This window comes from Moschus berezovskii, chromosome 7 (assembly GCF_049115385.1).
Source record: "Moschus berezovskii isolate FMDL1 chromosome 7, NW_MosBer_1.0, whole genome shotgun sequence".
Taxonomy (NCBI): Eukaryota; Metazoa; Chordata; class Mammalia; order Artiodactyla; family Moschidae; genus Moschus; species Moschus berezovskii.
Window position 1 is genome coordinate 32,071,294 of NC_142466.1, and position 12,858 is coordinate 32,084,151.

At 37.5% G+C, this 12,858-nt stretch overlaps 1 protein-coding gene across 1 annotated transcript in view; it reads right to left on the minus strand.

Moving 5' to 3' along the window:
- Positions 1-12,858, minus strand: part of ADAMTSL1 (ADAMTS like 1) — a 529,587-nt gene that overhangs the window by 266,478 nt on the left and 250,251 nt on the right. The window contains exons 8-9 of the mRNA XM_088837881.1: positions 10,037-10,148; positions 6,206-6,344 (exon numbers count right to left, since the gene is read on the minus strand). Of these exons, the coding sequence (XP_088694007.1) occupies positions 6,206-6,344; positions 10,037-10,148 (251 nt within the window). The remainder of the gene's footprint in view (positions 1-6,205; positions 6,345-10,036; positions 10,149-12,858) is intronic.

Here is a 12,858-nt window from a genome sequence, read left to right on the forward strand (position 1 = left end):
GCTCTCTAAACAGCAACAGAACTCTGCTTTATTTATCTCATCATAAATGCATGAAAGTGAAAATGAGATTTTACAATGGTATTTTTTATTGCTTATTCATTAGCTACTTAAAGCAGTATATTTAAATGAGATTGAGAGAAAAGAAGGAAGTTGTCACTTAAATCATAGATAATTTACCTATTTTAATAAAACAAGAGCTTTGTGACTAGGAAAACATTTCATTATACTTTAACTGCTTACTGAATAAACCACTTTTTAGCCCTTACACTGAGTTCCCCCTTTTTGGAGATAGACAAGGCATAAACCCCACACAGATTAAATGGCAATGTCTCACAGATGGTTAAGTGGTTAAGTGGGGATTTTAGATAATGACACATTGGGATTTTAGAAGTTGCTAATCATCTTAATTTCTCAGGGTCATGTTTATTAAAAAATCTGATAAACATGAATTGCTTTCATGAAGCTATTTCCCAGGAATTTGTGCCTCTTGTTGCTAAAATAACAACAAAGGACTACCTTTATAGCCCCACATACAATTTTAGAGTTCCAACTCCTTTCATGGAGGAGAAAGCTGATTTTTTGGTGAGTTTAGGAGTTTCTCTGAAGTAACATCAACATTATCATAACTGTGATCTTAGTCATAATAGCTGCAGCCACTAATATTTATTGAGTGCTTATCATGTGTCAGGCACTCTGCTAAGCTCTTTAAAACTATTACACCATTTATTCCTCATGACAACTCTATGAGGTAAGTAGCTATTATGCTTACTTCAGAGGATGAGAAAACTGAGGTTTAGTGAGAACAAGTAATTCGCCAAAGGCTGCTCAAACCAGTAAGTGACAGAACCAGGATCTCAAGCCAAGCTGTGTCGCTCCAGAGCTGCCTTCCTAGTCGCCATGGTACCGTAATAACCACTGTATCGCCGCTGGACTAGTCAGTCACCAAGTGAATATGGCTGGGTTTTACACATCCACTGCACTTACTGCCACTCACGATGCAGATTTCTCTTGCCTCAGGATTTCAGTTGCATTAGGATTCAATTCTGAGCTTTTGTTCACACTTTGGTCCATGGCCAGGGGTGACTTATGCAATTTGCTGTCAAATTAAATGGAGCTGGACAAAAAAAGTCCACTTGAACTCACCAAGAATTGCAACTTGGGGTATACAAGTTTGGGCATTTGCTTAGAACTGCTGCTCTGAATTCCTTGAAGGGAGGGAGAATCTGAATGTAGTTTCAGCAAAAAACAGGTTTGTTTGCTAATGACTGTGACCATGATAGTGTGATGAGTGAGAGCATTTTTCGCTTGAACAACCCTTGCCAATTTAAGCCCCCTTCATTACTGCCTTGGAGAGAAAAGCAGAAGTCTGTGCCAAAAAAAAAAATATCTGAAAAGGTGGTTCTCTGATCTTCTCACAAACAGTGTCTTGCACAATTTCCCCCGGACAGCCTTAATGTCTCACCAGTCTCCTAGACTGAGATACGTATGGCCAAATGTAGCTTTTTTTTTTTTTACACTGAAAGACACTCAGAAAACATAAGGCGATTATTAGTGGAACTAAAACTATGCCTTTTTAGTTTTTGCTGAACCACAGGCATACATTTGAAAACTTTCTGGCCACATGATCGACTTTACCCTTTGACCAAGAAGCAACGATCACACAAACTATTGCATAAAGCAGCAGGCACTGTGTTAAAAAAAAGAAACAAAATTTTCCCTTGTGTAAAATGGAAGCTATGATTATAGAATGGCAAGTACAAGGATTTAATATTTGATAAGATTACAAGCATCTTAGGAACTATAGCGTTAAATCAGTGAAGCAGTGTGCTCAGTCGTCTCTGACTCTTTGAGACCCGTGGAATGTAGCCCACCAGGCTCCCGCAAGTTAAACATGCCCAGATCTCTGGTATTCAGAAGTGACATGCCTCTGGACTTCTGGGAGTGCCCGTGTTGGGACCACTACCAAAATATATAGCATATGTGTATATAGTATTTGTTGAGATGCCATAGCTCTGAGGCACCAGTGAGAAACAGTCTTCATTTCAGCTGCTGCTGCTGCTAAGTCACTTCGGTTGTGTCTGACTCTGTGCGACCCCATAGACGGCAGCCGACCAGGCTCCGCCGTCCCTGGGATTCTCCAGACAAGAACACTGGAGTGGGTTGCCATTTCCTTCTCCAATGCGTGAAAGTGAAAAGTGAATGAAATCGTTCAGTCGTGTCCGACTAGTAGCGACCCCATGGACTGCAGCCCACCAGGTTCCTCTGTCCATGCGATTTTCTAGGCAAGAGTACTGGAGTGGCTTGCCATTGCCTTCTCCGTCATTTCAGCTAAATGTCATTAAATTTTTAACTTCACTTTTTCTTCCTTCTCATTATAAGCATTGCTCTGGCTTCCTTTTTGAGACTGTTTTTGGCCTGGAAACAAAGTATTTTATCACGTCATTAAAGTGACTGTATAAACGACACCAGCAGAGAATAATATAGCTTTTCTGGGATGGAGCAGCTGGCCACCAGGTAAGCTCAATTGTTGGTTGTATAGTGAGAGGAATTCAAATTCCTGTCTCAGCAAAATGTCAAGTTACTACATGTCCCAAACATTCAGGCTTGCTTTTGAATAATGGAAACCAAGAATGCTAAGTCACTGAATTCTAAGTATCTGTCATATAAGAATGACCTTACCTATGTTATGAGCTACAGATAAAACTGGATTATCTGTGGCAACTGGAAATGATTAGTGAATTTTATTGTTTTCATTATAGTCTTTTAACTTATCAAAATTTCTGAGTTAGTGCATGAAGAATCAGAAAAAAGCCATGAAAACATAAAAATTACTTTGGAAAGACTAGGCTATATGTCAACCATCTCTTTAGCCCCAAGAATGACTAGATGAATCCATCTACAACCATGGAGACCTATGGATGCTGTTGGTGAGTGAAATGAGTAAGTGATGTCATTCATTAGTTCAAATGTATCACATCGACTAATTGTAAAGCAAATTAATGAGAACAGTGAGACTATTCTGATAAACAGGAAAATCGGGCACTAAGGGTTATAGTAATGGTTATCACGTCCTGTTTATTTCTGAGTTATTTTGGTTTTATATGTGTAGTAATGAGAAAATTCTTATTCCAGAGAAGCAGTTGCTAATGCTGACAATTTTTATAGCTCACCTTAATCTTAGGATGTTTATTTTTTCAATTAAACAGATCCTAATAGAAGAATTTAACAATGGGGGCAAAAAGTATTTCCTTTGGTAGTGAAATATTTTTACTATTGCTACAACAATTTTTATAATTTAGTTTAGTCTGAACAAGTTAAGATTAGTTTATGTTTGAGTATACTTTTTGTGAGTTATTGTTTAAAGATACTTCAAAATAAATAAAATGAAATTTAATGAAGCAACTCCATGGAACAACAGCTTATAGGCACAGTTGGAAAATCACTAATTTAATGCAACAAATAACTTTCTCAGCCCCACTAGTGGATGAGAAAAATAAGTTCCAGAAGGGTCTTTTTGCTGTCCATGGTACTTCCCAATTTTGACAGGGAATAAATGTGGCTACCTAAATGGGATTTTGCTTTCAAATAATAGTCTAACAATCCTAGTACAATACAGGAAAAGTAAAGAACTATTTCAATGAATAATAAGTTTCTTTTGAAATTCCAAAATATGTAACTTTATCTATCCTAAATACATCTTGTGTTTTCCCTTTTAGGGGCTTCTAAGTTTGGACACAAAGGGGTTAGTTTATTGTCACCAACAAAGGAGTTGGTTTAATGTCACCAGAAAAGTGAAAGTGTTAGTTGCTCAGTCCTGTCTGACTCTTTGCGACCCCAGGGACTGTAACCTGCCAGGTTGCTCTGTCCATGGGAAAATCCATGGGATTCTCCAGGCAAGAATGCCTGAAGTAGGTAGTCATTCCCTTCATTAGGTGATCTTCAAAAACCAGGGATTGAACCTGGGTCTCCCACATTACAGGCAGATTCTTTACCCTCTGAGACACCAGGGAAGCCCTTAATGTCACTATTAGACAGTTAAATCTATAGTTAGATAACAGTTTCTTGAGTACTTGATTCTGCTATGTCTGATGGGAAGGCAGACTTACTTTATTGAGTTTCTTTAACTCCTTTTCTCAGACTATCACTTCTTATTTTCTCTCGAAATTCAGAAAGGTTGCTCTGATCCCAGGTGTGTAAAAGAGTTGAATGAATTTCATAGCAATTGTGCACTATCTTACCTTCAGACTAGAGTATCTACATTTCCTAAAGCAGTTTCCTCTTAAACTTCTCTTTCTGCTCAGTCTTAATTTTTACAGCTTTGTTTAATTACCTCTGTAAAAAAAAAGCAGCATCCTGACATTCACTTCTTATTTTTCCTTTCTCCTTTTCCCACTTCTTTCTCTGTCTTTTTAATAGCCACCTGTCCCAACATTTATACATGTGCTGTATTAGATGTTTTAAAATAACACAGACATAGAAAAAGCATCAGTTTTACAAAATTCCTTCAATGCAGAATGGCCTTTTGCTCTTGAATAATAAGAAATAGGCCAAAAATATTACTCCGACAGAAGATGGGTAAAAATCACAAGCCAGAAAAAAAGAGTAGATTTTTTTCTGACTATAAACATGTTTCTTAAAATTGTTAAAAAGTGCTTTTATTTCACAGCTGTTTTTCATGACCATCTCTTCACTGAAGTTTTTTTTGAGTAGAGGGGAAAAGCTTTACATGCAATTATGGGAAGGGAATCCTTCATTTCTCCTAGAAATACACACATAAGTTTTCTTGGCACTATATACAACAGCTTCAAAATCTCTCTATGGCTAAGTCAACCTGTTTGAATTGAGCTAATTATGCTTTTCACTCACTGTTCCTCCTGGTATAGATATGGATAATGATGCATATAATAAGTAGAAAACTTTAAACTAGGGTTGAATTGCATGAGTTAGAATTATCTTGGCTAAAAATAACTCATATCCTTAATATTTCCAAAATAAAGAGGTCCAAGCAAAATTTTCACACCTCATTTAGTTTTTATACCATATCCAATCTTTAAAATATAATTTTCTGGTGGAATATGAAGCAAAATTAAACTTCACCTAAATTATATACTTATAAAATATCTATTCTTCTATTTCTTTAATGAAAATCTGTAATTTTGAGTTCACTTTTACCAGCTAGATAATAAGATTTCTATGAGTAAATTAATATTAGAAATTTCATATCACATGTAGAATTTAGAATTTCTGAATGTGAGGCAGAAAGAATACAAGAAAATATACTTTAGAAAATTAACAGCAGAAAACAAAAACTCAAATTGCCTACAATACAAAGGCAGAGTAATTTTCATCCACTTGGCTCATGTAGTAGTTTACCTATTCAAATTTTATGAATATATAATTAGTAAGCTATGATTTAAAAAAAAATAACTGAGGTGTTCCTCAGAAATCCAAAGCTCTAGGAAAGGATTCTCTATCTTCTTGTCTACATGATGAGTTTTGTAGGAGAAGAGTTTTCAGACATCCTCTCCCACTTGTTGAGGATGAGTAAGCCATATTAACGAGAATTACCAGGAAGTGTTGAAATTAAAAAGGCAAAGGTTCACCATGAAAAGATTCCTGACTTATACTCTATGACTACTTATCATCTGAAATATTTCATTCATCAGTCTGATTCTTGATCTGCAAATAACTGAGGGCCAACTATGGTTTCCCCAAAGTAAACATATGTGGAAAGTGTCAAGTATTTCTTTAGGGCTTCTAATTAAAAAGACCTTTAAAAAAATCTATTAGAAATAAACCCTGCTTTCTATTCAACAAAGGCTGAGTTAAAAACTGTTCTCTCAGGCTAAAATGGGTTAACTGTGACCCTGAAATATGGTCTGCTCTGACCATCTCAAAGGATCCTGAGAACACTGTACCATCGCGTTTGTTAAGAGTAGAAACAAGTAACCAGACTGAAATGAAATCAGGAGAGAAAATGTCTCTGCGGAGTGCTTTACCTGCAGCTCTACCAATGGAAACCCAGGGACCCCGAGGTGGCATTCTACAGCAGCAAGAGTAAGAGGCATGGGTCCTAATACCCCATGACTAAGAACGGAAACTGGGCAGCAGCACCTACTTAGTTTAAACTAAACGCTTTTAACTCAAGAGGCTTATTTGAACTTGGTTTATGTTTACAGTACACAAACTGGTGAATGTGACTGACCTGGCTGGACAAGGGTCCAGGTTGCACTCCTGAAGCTTTGGCTTGGGTTTGACGTTCTCGGGGTAGTACTGGCAGTACTGGTCAGCAACCACGCGGTTGCTCCGGAGGTCGTAACACTCAGCCGATGTTAGCTGGTAACCTGTGGTATCAAGCCATTCGGGCAAGTTTCAGTATATGCATCAATCAGTGCATTCCCTTAGGCTATTTTGTCCATCTCATATTAATGAAAATTCTTTCCCAGTGCTCCAGTCATTTCCAGGACCAAAGAGAGATAAATGGAAGGCTCGTTAATTTTATACAGGTCTCAAATGCTGTTTTTCCACTCAACTTTTAATAATTAAATGATACCATAGGGTTTGAACTGCATAAGGGTAAAGCTATAAGACTACTGTAAGAACTATTTTTATTAATTTGCTTTATATAATCTAAAAGTCCAACATAGAATTCTGTATCCAAAAGATATTTATTTACAAACCATCTCATGTAAGGATGCAAAACTGCCTCCCTTGTACTTGGGGCATCAGGGTGAATAAACTCCCAAATTAAAAAAAAATTAATCCCAATACTGTTCCTCTTGGTCAGTGGTGACCCATAATATAGAATCAGCTACCTGTCTGGAAACACGTGATTTCCTTTGCCTAAATTCAACCTGAATGGATTGAATGGATGTAAATTGATGATTAAGATCTAAACAGTAGCCATCATGAAATCTCAAGTTTTCCTATACAACCAAAACAAAACCAAAAACTTCCTCCTGTTTAATTTTTGTTTCAAAATCCTTTGCCATTTCTAACTGTGTAGTTAATATTTCTTGATTTACATGTGCAAATTTCCATTGTTTCGAGAAATCCTCTTTTTTTTTAAAAAAAAAGAAATTGTGCTGCTGAATAATACTGAATTCTACTCATTATATGTATTACTTTTCCTACCTGCCTCTTTTTTTGTCCTGTGAATTTCTGGTGGTAAGGTGATGAAGACTTAGATTCTTGGTGTGAAAATAAACGTACATAGAGTATTTTTTTAAAGTTAGGGCTTTCGTATCAGTCTCTCATCAGCTCCAAAATATATTCCCCCTGGACAGCGGTTGAATACTGTTGTTGTTAAATATGTGTTAGAAAGTCAGATTTAGAGTGGCTAAAAGTGGCTAAAAGTCTTGCAAAAGATTTCAGGAAATCAGAGGGAGACTTATAAACCAGATTTCCTGACTTGAGGCTGTGTTCTCAGACCACCCACAAAAATTAATTGTTCATTAAAGACCTAAATAAAGAGCTTTTAACAATTTTACTGTAAGGATGAAAAGTATGGAAAGTAATGGCTAAAAACACATGTTCCACTTAATTTTTTGTCTCATAAGAAAATCAAAAAGCAAAACGATATTTTATAAAAGTAAATATACTTCTGTTTTTCAATTACATTATACTTCAAGCAGATAATCTGATGACAAGCTAATCATTTTATAAGGTTTCCAGAAAACCATTTCTACTTAAGGATAGAATTTTATCATGTAGTAAAATGTGGGCACAAGCAGTAAGTAAACACTGACTGTGAGATTATGATTTTTAAAAACCATAATTTGTCAGCTTAAAAATGCAGCTGGGAAGCTCTTCTAGAGTGTGTGAAATGAAAAGTTAGAACAAAAATGAAATGAAGGACCAAAACGGTCAGGTAATTGTGTTTTCTAAAATTTCACAAGATATTTGATGTAGCAATTCTTAAGACTTAGCAAAATATTCAACTAGTTGAATCTGGAATTCGAAACATATAAAGGAATTCAGAGATCATTTCCTCAGAGATTTTCAAACTACGGTCCATGAAGTGTGAGGGAAGTGTTAGTTGCTCAATTGTGTCCGACTCTCTGTGATCCCATGGGCTGTATAGCCAGCCAGGCTCCTCTGTCCATGGAATTCTCCAGGCAAGATTACTTGAGTGGGTTGCCATTCCCTCCTCCCGGGGATCTTCCCGACCCAGGGATCGAACCTGGGTCTCCTGCACTGCAGGCAGATTCTTTACTATATGAGCTACCAGAGGCTGGTTTCTACATCCTTCAGATCTCTGAGCAATGTTCCTTTATCTGGCTTCCTAATATGATTTCCTTTGAAGAAAGGGTTTGAGAGCTCAACACATTTGTGAACTGCTGCTGGTTCTACTTCTTCACTTAGACGTGAGGAAAATAAAGCCCAAAGTGTTTGACTTATATATTGATCTAACATCAATTGCCTCATTATATAGCAAGCCATTATCAAGTTTACTGTAATTGCACTCCAACAGCAGCCTTATGTGAAACTGTCACAACAGGCCTATTATTGAACTGCTGTTCTCTCAAAACATGGTTTTTATAAAAAAAAAAAAAGAAAAATAATTTCTTAGGTTTCTTTTTTTGAAACTGCTTCCTGTGTTAGTCATTAACAGGTGTATCAAAACAACATATTCCCATAAACATCAAAGTAATTGGCACTTTCTTCTTAAAGTAATTTTCTATGTAGCACAGACAGAGGGACTAGAAACATTATTTTATTGAAATGTTTAAAATGCTGAATTAATAATTATGTAACAACCAAGGGAAAGCACTGTTTTTAAGGTAAAATCTAACACTGCTTTATAAAAGCTCATTTTCAACTGTTCACATTATTTAGACATAGGTAACACAGCTGAAGATGACTTATATGTTCTTATAGTTTTATGAGAATTAATGGATAGTCATTTGTCTCCATTTTGAGGTACTATCCTTTTTTCTTGTCAAAATAATACAGTTATACATGTGTGGATTAGTTACTTAAACAGTGCCAATTAACAGGCTTTCATGAAGATGGAGCTAGAATTTATTTCATGTGCTCATTTTTAAAGGAATAGACATACAATTTTATAACCGTTAAATTACCAAAATTTTCAAAAAGGTACTCCACAAATACTGGCTCACTTGGCAATGAAACTAAAATATTCATAGACTGCTGATTATCCTTCTGGAAAGAATTCTGGTAACATATGCCAATAGCCACAAAAATTCTGAAACTCTTATGAGTTTAGTCCAAGGAAATAATTTGAAGGGAGAAAAATACTTAGGTATTAAGCTATTCATTACATTATAAAAGAAAAGTTTAAATGAATGACCTTCTGTAAGTATATAGTTAAATAAATTATTATAAAATAATCAAAATAAATTATTATATAGAACTTTAAGTAATCATTAAAGAAAAGAGGTGGGGAGGGGGCCTTTTCCAGTAACACAAAATGCTGTTCATGTTACAGACATGATGGAGCAGAGATGGGAATTCATATAGTGACTTTTCAGAAGTCACTGTGTTTTAAAGTATAAATAAGGCAAGTGGCATTCCTTTTATTGCACGGATGATGGGGTAGAGCTGAAAAATAACTAAGCCTAAGTCTACAGCGCAGTGATTTTTCCCCCTAGTAATAAACTATTTTCTTTAAGTTAATCTCTGATTCTTCTTGGATACATCGTGTTATGCAAAAGACCTGACAGTTTTCACCTATTTCCAGAATAGATAAATTCATTCAGCCAGAGGAACAGTTTATTCTCAGATGAACAAAATTGCCTCCACACTAAGTTGTTGCCAGGCTATGATATTGCTTGTTCTGAACTTTAATGAATCAAGGAAAGAAGGAAAGACTATTTCCTCTGATGGGACTCAACAGCCAGAAAACATGCATGGGGCATCTACCTTATGGGAAGGCTTTAGGATTTGGCCCCACTGAGAAGAAAGAATCTGGTCCACACAGCACTTGCATATGCTAAAGCAACTCTATTCTTAAAGCAGATGAGTCTTCCCCTCGTGGATGTCAAGAGCTTCTAGACTAAGTGAACAGCATTACCTCCTCCACAGGTTGCTGAGCAAGGAAAGAAGTCCGTCTCCCTCCATCGGTGGATGATAGGCTGATAGAAGATGAACTGGACTGTACTGTTCTCGGGCCCCGAGCTGCGGATCTGCAGGAGACAACGGCAAAGCAGAGGAACTAGTGTGATGGAGGGGTGCCCTCTGGGCTCCTTTACTTGGACAAGGATGTGTGGTAGTGATGATGGTCTCAGGTTGTGTCAGAGACTGGGAGAGAAGGAGCAATAGCAGCATCACCCATCTTACCATCTAACCAGCAAATGGTCCTTGCAGAAACCATCACTATCATCACTTCAGTTCTGCGGCCACAGAACAAGGTCTCAACGTGTGATTCTAGCAAGACTGTATCCCAAGCCACTGACTCCCTCACCCTCGTTGGTACACAGGTAAAATTATATGAATTTTTCAATGTAGGTTCAGAAACAGATAATTTGTTCTAAGAAAATTATAAATGCAATCTGCTTCAAAAAAACTAAAGGTACTGTCACTGGTCAAGAGAAATAAAGAGCTAAAGAAATTAAGTAGCTCCTCTCACTCTGAGACATACTGGGAATTTCCTGGCAATTGAGTGATTGATAGATCTTAATGTGCAAAGTTACCAAAGGGAAGCTCACCGAAATGCAAATTCCTGAGTTCAAGCCCAGAGATGTAGGCAATTCAAATGTAGAGAGTCCAGAAGTCAAATTTTGAAATGTACCAACTTACATTAGAAAAGCATTTATTTAAATAAAACACGTGTTTATGGAAATTGTAGTTCTTTTGTTTTTTAAAAGAGGGGAATTGAGGCAATTCTTTCAAACTATTAATAATTCTTTAATAGTTTAAAAGTACAAGGTTGAGGAAACAAAGTCAAACTGAAAGAGAAGGAAAAGTATCCAACAGGAACAACGCATTGCTTTTACAAAGACAAATGACATACAATATTTGAACAGTTGGGCAAAGGCAAAGTTTGGGCTATTTCTTATACTAAAGGAAGTTCCATGGACAGCGTGGAGGACCACCTATTACTCCAACTCCATTGCTGCAGTTAGAGAAGCAACAGTCCACAAATTCAGGTCCCGTAAGTCTTTGCTAATGTTTTCAAGCTTAGCATTGTTCCAACTGCCCTTAACCTAGGAGAAACTGATGGATTTGGGCTTCAGCTTTTTTTTTTTTTTTAAGATAGCCTTATTTTATTTTTTGCTACTGAGTTTAGAAACGATTAAACACCTAGGGTACAAAGAAACAAGGAACAGGTGCTAACCTCTATATCAGATTTTGGCACTGGGATGAGAATATGAGATGTTCCTCAGAAAATCTGGAAGCATTGCAAAGGGCAAAGATGAGAGGAAGGCTATAGAATATCTCACATTATGCTAGGATTCTGACCATGGAGCATCCCAGTCTTTCCTAATTAGAATAAACAGTGATATGATTCCCTACTTTAAAGCAAAAACAGCTGAAGCAATACCGTGTCTTTCACAGAAGGGGAGCATGGCCTACAGATTAGTATTTTTCAGTCTTATGTGTCAGATACAGGATATCTAATTGCTTGTTTAGGGAGTATTAATCACAGTCTTTGGAAAGCTTTTTTTCTTCCCCCAGGTCACAAAAACTTTTAGCTCTCTTGGGATGTGTGATTATCATGCTGGAAAGGTATTAGAAGAGGACTTCATTTGAACACAAGCTCCATAAAAAAATGAAAAGGCCAGAAGGTTTGTTTAGATGTGGAGAGAGAGAGATTATTTTGCTAAGGTCCCTTTAAGGATGCTAGAAATTAAACTAAGTCTAGGAGTGTGTGTGTGTGTGTTCCAGTCACTCAGTCATGTCTGACTCTTTGCGACCCCATGGATTGTAGCCTGTCAGGCTCTTCTGTCCGTGTGATTTTTCAGGCAAGAACACTGGTGTGGGTTGCCATTTCCTCCTCCAGAGGATCTTCTCGACCCAGGGACTGAACCTGCATCTCCTGTGTCTCCTGCATTGGCAGGTGGATTCTTTACCACTGAGCCACCTGGGAACCCTGGGTGTGTTGGGGGGTGGGGATCAAAATGAGGAGAAATGTAACACCCAAATAAAACTTGTTCTATGACATCTACAGTGTCCAGGCTTATCTTCTGGTCTGTTTGCTGCTGCTGCTGCTAAGTCACTTCAGTCGTGTCTGACTCTGTGTGACCCCAGAGACGGAAGCCCACCAGGCTCCCCCGTCCCTGGGATTCTCCAGGCAAGAACACTGGAGTGGGTTGCCATTTCCTTCTCCAATGTGGAAAGTGAAAAGTGAAAGTGAAGTCTCTCAGTTGTGTCCGACCCTTAGCGACCCCATGGACTGCAGACCATCAGGCTCCTCCATCCATGGGATTTTCCAGGCAAGAGTACTGGAGTGGCTTGCCATTGCCTTCTCTGTCTGGTCTGTTTTAAGAAGCAAAAAAAATGGATCAGGTCCTTTTTTAGCTCCCTGGGAAATACCAATAAAAGCACCTCATGTCCACCTCATGAATGACAAGGAGTTTTAGGGTCCAGAGACAGTGTTAGTAAATAAACACCATGGTGAAGGGGAAAAAATCCCAGCAGCTTAGAAAGAATATTGTTCTCAGTGAGTTCAAAGAAAATGATGGACAGTGACCATAAATGTGGAGATTCTCTGCCTAGATACGAAAAGACACTGGAAAGAACATGGATGTCTTATTTCAAATAGATGGTGCATCCAGATCTCATAATCTTGCTTGGTTCCTTTCACCCTGAAAGCATCCTGCTTCTCCCCTCTCAATAGCTGCCATTTGGTTTTTAATAATAACAGCTACAACTACCACAACAACCAGCGCTACA